The 14,394-nt window shown below is 44.4% G+C and overlaps 1 protein-coding gene across 1 annotated transcript in view; it reads left to right on the top strand.

The window, feature by feature from the left end:
• Window positions 1–10,091, top strand: part of Gars1 (glycyl-tRNA synthetase 1) — a 45,155-nt gene extending 35,064 nt beyond the window's left edge. The window contains exons 14-17 of the mRNA XM_070014245.1: window positions 990–1,099; window positions 6,722–6,815; window positions 7,386–7,576; window positions 9,786–10,091. Of these exons, the coding sequence (XP_069870346.1) occupies window positions 990–1,099; window positions 6,722–6,815; window positions 7,386–7,576; window positions 9,786–9,911 (521 nt within the window). The 3' untranslated portion in view covers window positions 9,912–10,091. The remainder of the gene's footprint in view (window positions 1–989; window positions 1,100–6,721; window positions 6,816–7,385; window positions 7,577–9,785) is intronic.
• Window positions 10,092–14,394: the final 4,303 nt, after the last annotated feature.

The following is a 14,394-nucleotide window of genomic DNA, read 5'->3' as shown; positions in this document are numbered from 1 at the left end:
AAGGAACATTTGGTTGCAACATGATAATGACTCCTTTATCTCAGACAAATGATTTGGTCCCATAAAGGGCTCAGTCAGTTAACTTAATGCTAGACAGTGCCTAGTGCTGTTCAAGATGAAAGTTAATGTGGTCTCCCCATGTAACATAGGTTGTCTCACCAGTGGGGAGGGCTGTAGGGCCCCTGGAAATAATATGTGATGGAATCTGACCTCTAAGGGGCCTCCTAACTCCAGAATGTTAGAGACAGCCATGATAACCTGGCTCCCAAATGAGCTCACACCAGATAACAAGCTCAAAAAGTCAAAACGTGAACCATGGATACTTGTATGTAGGATTTTTTTTTCCTTGATGCCAGGCCTGGTGCTTGACCTTGGGCCCTGAATGCTGTCTCTGAGCTTTTTTGCTCAAGGCTAGTACTCTACCATTTGAGCCACAGCTCCACTTAAGCTTAGATTTTTGGGGGGTAGGGGGGTAGAGAAGGGAGGATGATAAATTGACTTTCTTACCCTATCTGGGTTTGAACCACTATCTTTAGATTTTAACCTCCTGAGTAGCTAGGATTATAGGCCTGAGCCATAGGTGGTTCCTGGGTAGGAATTATTTTTGTTAATTATGTCAGTTATGGTGGTAATTTTTAATTTATCGAAGTCTTAATGAAAGCTCAATTTCTTAGGCATTTTGGAGAGACAGGGCAGATAGTAGGAGTTATACAGCTGCAGTTTTATTACTTAACCAACAAGAACGATGCTCCTGTAACTCAAGTTTTCATATTTATGCTCTATTAGCAGAGAACTGAATTTGGTGAAATTTTTTGTACTCCAACTTTGTCCTGAAAGGTGTCTTATTTCCTGCCAGCGAATAGCTTTTTGTCAGTGTTCTGATGTACAGAGATCAGATGCATCTAGAATAGAGATACCCTAAGAGCTAAGAATTGTTTGGGAGATTTGTGGTATATGAGACAGTGCCATTGATTTTCTCTTTTCTTCAGTGGAAGAAGTTGTCCCAAGTGTCATCGAACCCTCCTTTGGCCTGGGCAGGATCATGTACACTGTGCTTGAACACACATTCCACATCCGAGAGGGGGATGAGCAGAGAACGGTGAGCCACTATGTCTTGTAAGTCCTTCTTGTAGTGTCAGACCGTAACATTTATTGAAAGACATTGGTAAGGAATGACGACTTAGTTGTTAGCCACTGTGATGGACTAATGATATGTGCACTGAATGTTTATTTATTTATTTTATTATTATTATTTTTGTTGTTGGTTGTGGGGCTTGAACTCTGGGCCTGGGTGCTGTCCCTGAGCTCTTCAGCTCAAGGCTAACACTCTACCACTTGAGCCACAACGCCACTTCCAGCCTTTTCTGCATATGTGGTGCTGAGGAATTGAACTCAGGGCCTCATGCATGCAAGGCAAGCACTCTACCACTGAGCCACCTTCCCAGCCTGATTGTTTATCTTACTTGAACTTTCAGTGGTATGGTTTATTCTTGTTTTAGTTGCTTGTGCTGTCTGTATAGTCTAATTCAGGACGTATTTAGAGAACTATATTGGATTAATAGACAGAATGATACTTTCTGCATTCTTGATTTGTGGGGTTTTTTTTGGGGGGTGGGGGAGCTGGTCTTGGGGCTTGAACTCAGGGCCTGGGCATTGTCCCTGAGCTTTTGTTCTTAAGACTAGTTCTGTATCACTTGAGCCTCTATCACTTGAACTGTGATCCTCGGATCTTAGCCACTTGAGTAGCTAGGGTTTATAGGTGTGAATCACCAGCACCAAGCTGCATTCTTGTTTTAAGAAAATTGGAAACATGATACCTTTATTTTTTTTTTTTTTGTCGGTCGTGGGGCTTGAACTCTGGGCCTGGGCGCTGTCCCTCAGCTCTTCAGCTCAAGGCGAGCGCTCTACCACTTGAGCTACAGCGCCACTTCTGGTTTTCTGGTGGTTTATTGGAGATAGGAGTCTCACGATCTCTCCTGCCCGGGCTGGCTTTGAACCGCGATCCTCAGATCTCAGCCTCCTGAGTAGCTAGGATTACAGGCGTGAGCCACCAGCGCCCGGCTCCAACATGATACCTTTAAAGGAGAAAGTTGGAGTACAAAAAATTTCATCAGGGCTGGGATGTAGCTCAGTGGCAAAAGCGCTTGCCTAGCAAGTGCAATGTCCTGGGTTCGATCCCCAGTACCAAAAAAGAAAAGAAAAAAAAAATTCATCAAATTCAATTCTGTGAGAAGGCCCATAGAATCTGACTACATCATTAGTCACAGTGGCTCAAACCTGTAATCCTAGCTGCTGGGGAGGCAGAGATGAAGGATGACAGTTGAGGCAAGCTCAGGCAGGCATGCCTCATCACCACTGGTTGGGCTCTGTGGCATCTACCTGTTGTCCTAGCTGCAGGAAAAGCACAATGGCTGGGCCCAGTGGCACATATTTGTCATCCTCAGTGACATAGGGAGGCACAACTAGGATCCCAGGCAAGTCGCAAGTCTGGGTATAAAGCCAGACCTTCCCTTGGAAATAAGTGATGCTGGTAAAAGTAGTAGACCAAGCATGAGGCTGCTGAGTTCAATCCCCGGTATTGCCAAAAAAAAAAGAAAGAAAAAACCCACCTAACTGGACATATGTACTCATACAGTACTCAAAGAAACTGTCACGACCCACATTAACATTTTCTTGGTACTTTTAGAATAGAGATAATACATGCTGAAGTTTTAAGAAATTGATTCTTGGGCTGGGAAGGTGGCTCAGTGGTAGAGCGCTTGCCTTGCAGGCATGAGGCCCTGGGTTCGATTCCTCAGCACCACATAAGCAAAAAGAAAAAAGCCGGAAGTGGTGCTGTGGCTCAAGTGGTAGAGCGCTAGCCTTGAGCTGAAGAGCTGAGGGACAGCGCCCAGGCCCAGAGTTCAGGCCCCACGACCTGACCCCCCTGCAAAAAAAAAAAAAAAGAAATTGATTCTTTATGTCTGACACTCAGGGACCCGGGGGCTTTTTTTGCTTTGTGAGTAAGAACCCCACATGATTTCAGTTTGTGAGATGGTCGGATCACAAATTGAATGACAATACCTGGAGATGGCTCTCCTGGCATCCAGGACTTGTATGAAGAGGCTTGTAGGAAGCTTCATCAACTCTCACAAGTTTTCTTTTGATGTTGATGTATCTGTATCCTGGCCCCATGCCTTCCATTCTCTCCTCATTCTTTTTTTTTTTTAATTAAGTTTTTTTTTATTGTGAAAGTACTTACAAAGGGGTTACAGTTACATGAGCAGGATAATGAGTACATTTCTTTTTTTTTTTTTTTTTTTTTTTTTTTTTTTTTTTTTTTTTGTCGGTCGTGGGGCTTGAACTCTGGGCCTGGGCGCTGTCCCTCAGCTCTTCAGCTCAAGGCGAGCGCTCTACCACTTGAGCTACAGCGCCACTTCCGGTTTTCTGGTGGTTTATTGGAGATAGGAGTCTCACGGTCTCTCCTGCCCGGGCTGGCTTTGAACCGCGATCCTCAGATCTCAGCCTCCTGAGTAGCTAGGATTACAGGCGTGAGCCACCAGCGCCCGGCTATGAGTACATTTCTTATCCAGCATTGTTGCCTCCTCCTGTTTTTCCCCTACCATCCCTTCCCTCCCACCTCCTCAGCTACCCCCTTCTCCCCATCCCACCCCCTCCTGCCTAAACTGCAAAGTTCGTTTTTTGACATAGCGTCTTTGAACATCTCATTGTTGTAATGGGTCAATCTGTATCCCTATTATTTAAACACTTTTGTTTTTTCCCTTCCCCTCTCCATAAAAACAGGGATTATACTGTGGGGGAGGGACATACAAAGCAACAAAGAAATCATCTTATAAATATGTTAGAAACAATTGCATGAAAGAAAAAACATTTGAATACTTGTCTTGGGGTTCATTTCACCTAGCATCAACTTACCTGACCTTTTCTGCTTGTCTCAGACATATAGTAGTTATTGCAAATAAGGGAAACCATGGGACCTATGTTTGTTTGGGCCTGGCTTACATTACTTCATATAATTTTTTCCCAAGTCTTTTCATTTCCTAACAAATGAGGTGATGTCATTCTTTCTGATGGAATTATGGAATTCCATTGTGTATATACCACATTTTCTTGATCCATTCATCCACTGAGGAACATCTGGGTTGGTTCCATATCTTAGCTATGGTAAATATAAGGCTGCAATAAACATAGTCCTGTTGGTATCTTTAGTATGGTCTTGTTTGTGATCATTTGGGTAAATGCCCAAAAGTGGGATTGCTGGGTCATAGGGGAGCTCTATGTGGAGTCTTTTGAGGAACCTCCATACTACTTTCCAAAGTGGTTGAACAAGTTTACACTCCCACCATCAATGCAGTAAGGTTCCCTTCTGTCCACATCCCCTACAGCATCTGTTGTTATTAGAATTCTTGATTATAGCCATTCTGACTGGGGTGAGGTGGTATCTCAATGTTGTTTTGATTTGCATTTCTTTTATGGCTAGAGAGGTTGAACATTTCTTCATGTGTCTATTGGCCATTCTTACTTTCTCTTCAGAGAAGTTTCTCTTTAAGTCTTTAGCCCACTTATTTATTGGGAAGTTGTTTCTTTGATGATTTGTTGTTGGGAGATTTAATCATTTGAGTTCTCAGGTATATTTTAGATATGAGACCCTTGTCTGTTGTATGGCTAGTGAAGATCTCCCAATTCGTGGGCTTTCTATTGATCTTGCTAGCTATGTCTTTTGCCATGCAGAAGCTCTGCAGCTTCATGCAATCCCATTTGTCCAACCTTTCTTTGATTTGTTGTTTTTAGTCTCTATTAAGAAAATTTCGGCCTGTGCCAAGGTCTCTCCTCATTCTTACCTCTTCATTCTACCATGCTTTGCTTTTCCATACTCACCTCTGTCTGTAGAAATTGTTCTTCTTGAGCCTCTAGGTGGACATTTCCAGGGAAATCAGTCTGGAGGATGGCTAGCAAAGAGAGGCTTAGGTTAGTTGAAGGAAGATTTGCTAGCTAAGAGGCTCAGTGCTGGATGGCAACCTGGTTCTTTCCAGGGCATTGAGCCATGAAGAATGAGCTGGGGTGATTCCATACCACTGTTTTAAAGGCTCTGGCTAATATGTGGCTAATGAAGTTGCACTTCAATCTCTTTAATCACTTTAATTTTCCTGATGTGAAGGATCAACTCTTCCTTCTTTGAGCAGTGATAGTAAAATCCTGGGTTTGGGTACCAGCTAGGTGTACAAGTGAGAAATGGTGATGCATGTAACTGTAGCTGCTCTTTTTAGATGCCAGATTTGCTTTGAGCTTTTCCTGGTTATTTTTCCTAATAAAAAAGGTTTTAAGAAAAAATTCTAGTTGTTCCCTTGAATCTAACATGATTGATGTGACATGAACTTTAATAGGCATTTCATAAGGGCTAAACAAGAATAAATTATCACAGTGTTTTATGAATTGCATAGAATCTCATCATGAAGAAAAATTTGATTAAGCTGCAGGAAGCCAGAAATGTTTCTAAATTATTAACACGGTTCCTTAATCCATTTGCCTATAAATTTGATAGAAAAACATTGCTAGTGAAATTTAAAAAGTATATTTTCTAGCCAGGTGCTGGTTTCTCATGCTTATAATCCTAGCTATTTAGAGGGCTGAGATCTAAGGATTACAGTTGGAAGCCAGCCTGGGCAGGAAAGTCCATAAGACTTTTGGCTCCAATTAACCACCAAAAAAACGCCCAAAAAAGCCAAAGTGGAGCTGTGACTCAAGTAGTAGAGTTTTATTTAGCCTTGAGCAAAAAACTTGGGGACAGTGTCTAGGCCCTGAATTCAAGCCTCAGGACCAGCATACACACACATACACATGCAGTATATTTTCTGGAAAGACTGCTTGTCTTCTAGGAAGCAGAATGATGCAGGTAGAGGAGAGGAGGGGCCCTCACCATTCTGTGGTGGTCACGTGCACACTTCTGGAGTACAAGGCTCACAGAAGAATAGTCATCATTGCTTGGCATTTACGGTTAATTAAACTTGGAGTGGGGACCATAGGTTGTTTTTACATGACAGATTCCCTCCAAGTTTTCTATGCTTACCTTTCAAGTATTGTATAAATATTATTTAAGAACTGCCTTCAGCTCTCATTTCTAACCCAAAATGGCCAGCTAGATTGTCTTGCACAGAGCACTTTCTGTCTCTGAGCTCAGCTTACTCAGAAGCGTCATGTGGGAGCAGTGTGGGAGGCTGGACTTCTCAGTATAGATAGGTGTGCAGAGTGAGGGGTTTGTTCTGTACTATTTCTGTTGTACCAAAATTCTGTGAGCTAATTACACTTTTCTGCTTTCATTGACTCATGGAGTCTTTTCTTAAGGAGTTTATATTTTATTTGTTATTTGGCTTTGGGGGGATTCATTAGCTGGCCCCATAGAAAGAAGTGAGAGGTTTCTCTAGGACACTCAGAGCTCACTCATTTTACTGGACTTTATATAAAACAGACCTGGGAAGAGAGCGGAGCAGGTGGCATAGACCTGCCTTTTATGTGAAGAAACCAACAAGTTGGGTCAGATTCAGAGCTGAAGTCAGGTACTTCTGGTTCTGGCTATCCTCTGGTTTCTATGTTGTTCTGCTGCTTTTCTGTGGCATTTTTCTATCATTGATGGTGAGGTTGTGCTTACATATGCATGCACTCAGGGACATTCAGATATTTATGAGCTAACATATTTGGACTTTTTTCTTTTTAAACCATCTAGTTCTTCAGTTTCCCTGCTATGGTGGCTCCATTCAAGTGTTCCGTCCTTCCCCTGAGCCAGAACCAGGAGTTCATGCCATTTGTCAAGGAATTGTGTAAGTGAATCCATGGTGACACCCTCACACAGACCCAGTGACTGCGGCTGGAGTGATTTCATCACTGTTTACTGGGGGAAGAGGGTACCTGAGCAGGGTGTCTTGGCCCTGGGTAAGTCAGGGACCCAAGAGTCTGGCTGAGAGTGACCCTGGCTTCTCACACTGACCCTTGTGCAGACTTCCCCTGGGGACCCAGGGGAGAGTGGTACTGCTATGGACCAGTAGCCATGAGCCCTCAGTGCCAAAAGGGGCAGTGGGTCCGGTGGTACTGCCATTACTTCTGAGTTGGCACATGGGCAGCCCCTGCTGAGCCACTCAGCCCTGGGCAGGTGAGGTGGTGGAGTCAGCACTGTCCACTTCGCCTCTTCTCCCCTTTCAGTACTCTGCTCAATTGGGTGCAGAGGCTCAAGCTCCAGGAGTTTTGTTCCTCTTATACTTGTTACCTGGCATTTGTTACTCTCATGTTTTGATCCCTTTCATAAGTTTTCTGGGCTTGTCAGACTTCACTCAGTTGAAGATAAGACTTTCTATGTTATTTTATTTTAAACATACTATGTTTATTTTGGGTAGCGGAAGCTTTGACCAAGAATGGCGTTTCTCATAAAGTGGATGATTCCTCTGGGTCCATTGGAAGGCGCTATGCTAGGACTGATGAGATTGGCGTGGCTTTCGGCATCACCATTGACTTTGACACAGTGAACAAAACCCCTCACACAGCAACTCTGAGGGACCGAGACTCCATGCGTCAGATCAGGGCAGAGGTAACATCTTTCTTTTGGCATCTTCAGCTTTGCTTAGCTTTGTGTTTTGCTTAGCTTTGTGCTTTGCTTCTCCTGGTTGGAGTTGGAGATTGATAGATTTATGCTTCTGTTGCTTTTTTTCTTTGTGGTTTTAATGATAAGCTTGTATCAGACAAAGCCCAGGTTCCCAAAGACATTTGGTTTAATTATGAAAATACCCATTAGTGCTCCTCTAATATTATATAGCATTTGGATTGCTCTGGGCTCAGGCTTTGACAGTTTGATTTTATAGTTGTTTCTTTATTGGGCAGGAGAAATGTGACCGCCTGAGGCTGTTGCCATAGTTTTATTGGCAAGCCTTTAGGGCCTTAGGCATTTTTTTCTTTGTATCTCTATAGGAGCGTCTACATGTGCATATAAAAACCTTGTGCAAATAGTAGTTCACTCAGTGAACTACTGATGGGATTGATGGGAGGGGGCAAACAACAAAGGGGAAAGCTGCTTTGGCCGCAAGCCAACATGTGCTGGGCTGGTTTGTTAACTTGAAACAGGTATTTATTACTGCCTGTCATGCTTAACTCAACATAAAAAGTTACAGTAGGGAAAATAAAGGTAAAAACTGCTTCCCCTACCACCCCCCCAATGGAGTTCACAGGTCTTAGATTTCTGGTGTGGCTTGTTTTTTTTTGTTTTTTGTTTTTTGCTGATATTGGGATTTGAACTCAGGACCTCATGCTTGCTTGCTAGGCTAACATGATACTGCAGAGCCATGCTTCAGCCCTGTTTTCCACAGGTTATTTTAGGATAGGGTCTCTCTTCCTACCCAGCCATGTACTTGAGTCTCAGTTTGCCTACATAAGGTTTCCTGAGATCACAGGCACAAGCTGCCAGGTCCAGCTTCACTTTCCTGGAGACAGACCTGATTCTGGCTTGTGTTTGTTTTTTTAATAAAGAAACAAAAACCATTAGCCAAGTGCCTGTGACTCACACTTGTAATCCTAGTTACTCAGGAGGCTGAGATCCAAGGATCCCAGATTGAAACCAACCTGGACAGGAACATCCAGAGAACGTTTTTTTTTTTGGTCGTGGGGCCTGAACTCTGGGCCTGGGCGCTGTCCCTTAGCTCTTCAGCTCAAGGCAAGCACTCTACCATTTGAGCCACAGTGCCACTTCCGGCTTTTTTTTTTCCGGCTTACGTGGTACTGAGGAATCGAACCCAGGGCCTCATGCATGCAAGGCAAGCGCTCTACCACTGAGCCACCTTCCCAGCCCTCCAGGGAACTCTTATCTCCAATTAACCACCAAAGAGCCAAAAGTGGAGCTATGGTTCAAGTGGTAGAGCACCAGCCTTGAGCAAAAGCTCAGGGACAATGCCCAAGTCCTGAGTTCAAGCCCCAGGACCAGCATAAAAACAGTCTCCTGCAACTACCTGCTCACTCCCATAGAGCTGTAGAGCTGGCTACTTTGGATTCATATTCTCATTCTCATCTGGCTGTGATTCACAGCATTTCCAGGGAACTTGTTGGATTGATGACAGGACCTCCACCCAAAACTCACTAAATCAGAAGTGAAGAGGGACAGATAGTGAGATTTCTGCTGCAGCAGAACTATTGCTGGAGGATAGGCTGCATTTGCTGACAACAGAAGAGCTGGCTCCTTCATTCTCCAAGAGTTACATTATTGACTTGGGGAGTTAATTTAACACATGTGAAGTAACTTCAAGTGACAGGGAAGAGAGTTTGGACTGCTTTGTGCAGGATTGGATTACTAGGAGCTGGTGAACTGTGTGTGCTGGGATGAGCAGGAGCCTAGACTGGGATGAATAGAGCTCAGGCTATGAAGGAGGGGGTCTAATGTAGCAAAGAGGGTCAGTGCATCATAGAAACATGGAGGCTCCATTTTTTTGATGATGTTGTTGGTTGTGGGGCTTGAATTCAGGGCCTGGGTGCTGTCCCTGAGCTGCTTTGCTCAAGTCTAGTGCTCTCCCTTTGAACCACAGCTCCATTTCCTGGTTTTCTGGTGGTCCAGGCTGCCATTGAACAGCTATCCTCAGATTTCAGCCTCCTGAGCAGCTAGAATTACAGGCATGAGCCACCAGCTTTCAGCTGAGACTCCATTTTTAAAGGGACCTGTCATCTCATAGTCAGGCTTTGGCTCTATGTGATTTCAGAGTTGAGGGAGAATCTCTTTCTGAAACTCTAAAGTGGACTTGTTGTTCCCCCTCATCCAGGTGTCTGAGCTGCCCATCGTGGTCCGCAATCTGGCTAATGGCAGCATCACGTGGGCAGACGTGGAGGCCAGGTACCCTCTCTTTGAAGGACAAGAGACTGGCAAGAAAGAGACAATCGAGGAATGAGGACATTTTGGCAACTTTTGACAACCTGTACTAATGGAAGAAAGCACTCGATCATGTCCACCTACCAAAAAGCAAAAACAAAACAAAAAACAGCCTTGCGATTGCGTCCAGGACTGTATTTTATCCTCATGGCTGCCCAGTGTTACTCTCACAATTAAAGTTGAAGGAATTCTGAACACATGTATCATCTATTTGTTGTTTCATGTTTTCAACAAAACTGCGTCTCTAGACTTTAGTTAGGGAGGCACTTAAAAATTAACAACTCTGTTGGCATAATTTGCGTACTGTGGAATTGCCTTTTTAAGTATACAATCAATGATGTTTGGAGGAATTGAACTCAGGGCCTTGTACTTGCTAGGAAGGTGCTCTTGCTCTGTCATTGAGCCATGCCCCCAGTCCTTTTTTGTTACAGTTAATTTTTGGATAGAATAGAATCCTGCACTTTTTCCTCAGACCTTGATCCTTCTACCTATGTCTCTCATAGCTTGGATTTTAGGTGTGGTCTAACCAGTTGTGTTTTGTTTGCTGTTGCTACTGGGGCTAGAACTCTGGCCCTCATGCTTCACTTGTTTTTTTCAATCAAGATTGGCACTCTCTCACTAGTCACACCTTTACTCCAGCTTTTCACTGGTTAATTGGAGATAAGAGGCTCTTGGATTTGTCTTCCTGTAATCCGATGAGGATCAAACTATGATCCTCAGATCTCAGCTTCCTGAGTAGGTAGGATTATAGGCATGAGGCACCAGTACCCGATTATACCTAGCTTGATGATTTAAATGGGTTCATGATATTTTTTTGCCTGAAAATGGTTTCAGAGCTGGCCTACAGCCTTGATCTTCTCTATCGCTGCTTTCTGAGAGCTAGGATTATAGTATTCACCATTTCACTTGTCCCCAATTTTAGAACATTTCTATAAATGCTCATTTGCCATTATTACCCATTCCAACCTCAGCCCCTCGGAGGCATAATCTGCTTCTCTTCAGTCTTTTTAGATTTGCCTTTCCTATTTCTCTTTCCGAGAGAGTGATGCACTGAGCTAAAGAGATAGCCACCTGCCGCTTAGTGACTGGGAAAGGCTAAGCTGATGGGGTGGGGAAATGTGGGAGTTCTCTGAACAGAAATTGCTCTGCACAGTCTCAGGAGGAGATGCATTGGCAGTGCCCTCTGCTTAAGGCCTGCTTATTCTTGGCTTCACATAGTCTTGAGTCATGGGGCCCCAGGTACCAGAGGGCCCCCATCTGTTCTCTCTGACCAATTCCTGTCTCCATCCCAGCTGAGCTTGTTGGCTTTGTTTCTTTATAGAAGATGTGTGCTTATTTGTAAGGAAAAACACGAGGTTACATGAATTTGAGCAGGTGGGGGCAGGTGGTTTCAGGTGTGTCCATCATCTTGGGAACAATGGAAGCTATCTCTTAGGTACCAAGTGAGAGCCCTGAGGGCTCCGTCACTGTGTCTTATATCTTCCCACAGCACCTGGTGCCATGCATAGTAGGAATCAGTCTGCAGATTAGTCTCCGTGGTGGCTCTGGGGAATAAACTCAAGAGTCTTGTGTGTTTGAGACAAGTGCTAAGATGTACTGTTTTTGCACTGGTTACTTTGAGATAGAGTCTCACATAGACCATAATCCTACTGATACCTGTAAGTATTCATTATCAATTTAGAATGAACTAGATCTCTAGTAAATTGCCTTCACTTTCTAGGGTCCTTGTAAGATTCCCTGTACTACAGCTTGTGAGCATTCTCTTAAGGGGAAGGAAGCAGTGCTTCCCATGTACTTATTTCATTGTAAGTACTTTCCTATGTCCATAAATTTCCCCATTATGGAGGTATTTATTCCATAATGAGTTAGTCCCTGCAGACTAGTGAGCAATAGGGGAGAACCTATTAAACATTAGTATGGTCTTCCTACTTGGGTCATACAAGGATTAGAGCTGAAATTTTCACCCATCTGCCTGGGTAGTACCCTCCCTTTCCCTGCTCCTCCCCTAGGTGGCAACGTGTGGCCCCCTCTCCCAGGACCACCCACCTCCAAGGTGACCACCCATTACCACAGTAAGGAGCATGGCATTTGTAGGCAGAGCTCTGGCTCTGTTGGTATCCTGTTTGCCTGGATTTAAGCACCAAAGGGCCAAGAACTGTGTCCTGACCGAAGAGGCATTTTACTCATGAGAGATTGTGCGAATACACACATGCATACTTCTAACAGGTTTGTGACTGTCTAAAGCCCAAATCCCCTGGCTTAATGCTAAGACCTATTATCTTTCTTTTAAAACAGTTAAAAAAGTGTCCAACATGAAATGTATTTTGTGAGTATACAATTCATATATGTCCACTGTTGGGTAGTTGAGACCATAGTTAATTTAAGAGCATTTCTTCATTTCCAAAAGAGGCTCCATATCCATCAGCATCTAGCCCCTCCCCATTCCCTTCTAGGCAACTTCTTATCCACTTTCTGTGGACTTCCATTTGTCTCTGCTGGATATTTTATGTAAATGGAATCACACAATATGTGGTCTTTTGTGACTGTCTTTTAAAAATGGGCTTTGTTTTGGCTGGGAAGGTGGCTCAGTGGTAGAGCGCTAGCCTTGAGCTGAAGTGCTGAGGGACAGTGCCCAGGCCCAGAGTTCAGGCTCCACGACTGGACCCCCCTGCAAAAAAAAAAGGGGGGGGGCTTTGTTTTGTATCTGTGTTTACCAAACTGGCCTGGTTAAACACAGCTACATCAGTAGGACTGAAGCTAATTCCTGTACCTTTCCCCCACAGGAGTACTGGCATTGTGGTTTGGTCTTGATTAGTGTCTGGAATTTAAAGCAGAATATAGTAGTTAGGTTCTTTATAACTTAGGCTGGACTTGAAGACAAGTACAGTGTCTCTTGTGTCTAGAGTGGTTTTGCTAGGCTTCTGCAGGAGTATAGCTCCTTAATGCCACAAAGCAGAGTGCTGGATAAAGATGAATGCTTCAGAAAAAAAAATTCAGCAGTCATAAATGTAGAAACAGCTTACTGATTTCATGAGATTGTGTTAGAGATGTCAGGTGCTCTGAGCTCTTTGTGATGAATGCTGTAAGTGATGTGGACTTTTATTTACTACCCTCATAACCAGGGATCCTCCCAGGGTAATGGTGGTATATTCTTGAGAGGACCAGGGGCTCTAGAGATGCATCTGTGCCCAGGGAAAACTGTTTCCCCATGCCTCAGGCTTGGTGGGACTAGGAATCTGACCTATCTCTTGTTGCAGAGCTCTGTACCAGCATAGCTGCTGGTAGTCCGTTTAAGGCAGATGCTTTGGCATTTGGCCAGCACCAAAATGAAATCTTCTTGAGGATTCAGTAAATGAATGGGTAAATAATTTTGCTATTCCTCAAAATTCACCTCAAGTGGCCTAGTCAATAAGTCTTTGTTACTGCGTTGCCTCTAAATGGTAATCATGTTAGGACTGTGTGGATGAAATTAAGGTCTCCAGAGATGGAGATGTGACTTGGGTTTGTCTGGGAGGAGCAGACCATCACCCCACCATCCTTACTGTTTCCCTCTGAGCTACTGACATGTGCCCCTCACTGGATGTGTTGAAGGGCACCTTTGAAACTATTCCTCAGAAAGAGATGTAGTGTAGCTCTCCACCTACCTCTATGTGTGTGTGTGGGTGGGTGTGGGAGTGCACACATGTGCACGTGCTGGTACTGGGGCTTGAACTCATAGCCTTGAGCTCATGCTTAGCTTTTTTGCTCAGATTGACATTCCTAACATTTCAGTCATACTGACACTTTTGTGTGCTCAACCTGCTAAGCAGCAAGGATTGCAGTGAGGATCCACTGGCACCCAGCTAGTGTTAGAATGTCTTGAGCTTTGAAAACACTATCTGGGCTTGTCTCTTTCCAATGCAGTGAGTTTCTCTGGAGTGGGTCTTGAGCATTAGTGTTTAAAAGCCTTAGATGGGTCGGGAAGGTGGCTCAGCAGTAGAGTGTTTGTCTCACGTGCATGAGGTCCTGGGTTCAATTCCTCAGCACCACATAAACAGAAAAAGCCGGAAGTGGTGCCGTGGCTCAAGTGGTAGAGCGCTTAGCCTTGAGCTGAAGAGCTCAGGGACAGTGCCCAGGTCTACAGTTCAAGCCCCACGGTCGACCAAAAAAAAAAAAAAAGTCTTAGGAAAGCCACTGGTGACCACCATTGTGTCCCTGCTCTCTCTTGAAAGGGTTTCCCCCCCCCCCAAGAATCTTGCATCCAATGAGATGGGTGGGAGGGAGTGAGCAGTGGCAGGGAGGTGTGTGTGTGGGAGGTGGCGGGGAAGGTGTGTGTGTGTATGTGTTTCCCTTGGAGCCTTTTAGAGCCACATTCTTGTCTAGTAGGGGTGGTGAGGTCAAAGAGCAGAGGATCTCCCTGAGCTGGGTGCTGGTCCTGCTTCAGTGTCCTGGTGGAGTATAGCCTCAGTCCCAGGCCAGGAAGAGGAGCCCTGTTCTACAGGGAACGGGATCTCTCTGTCTTT

Source organism: Dipodomys merriami, unplaced genomic scaffold, assembly GCF_024711535.1.
Source record: "Dipodomys merriami isolate MVZ:Mamm:240054 unplaced genomic scaffold, mDipMer1.0.p SCAF_94, whole genome shotgun sequence".
Taxonomy (NCBI): domain Eukaryota; kingdom Metazoa; phylum Chordata; class Mammalia; order Rodentia; family Heteromyidae; genus Dipodomys; species Dipodomys merriami.
The sequence above is the reverse complement of the archived record's forward strand: the minus strand, read 5'-3'. Positions and strand labels throughout refer to the sequence as shown.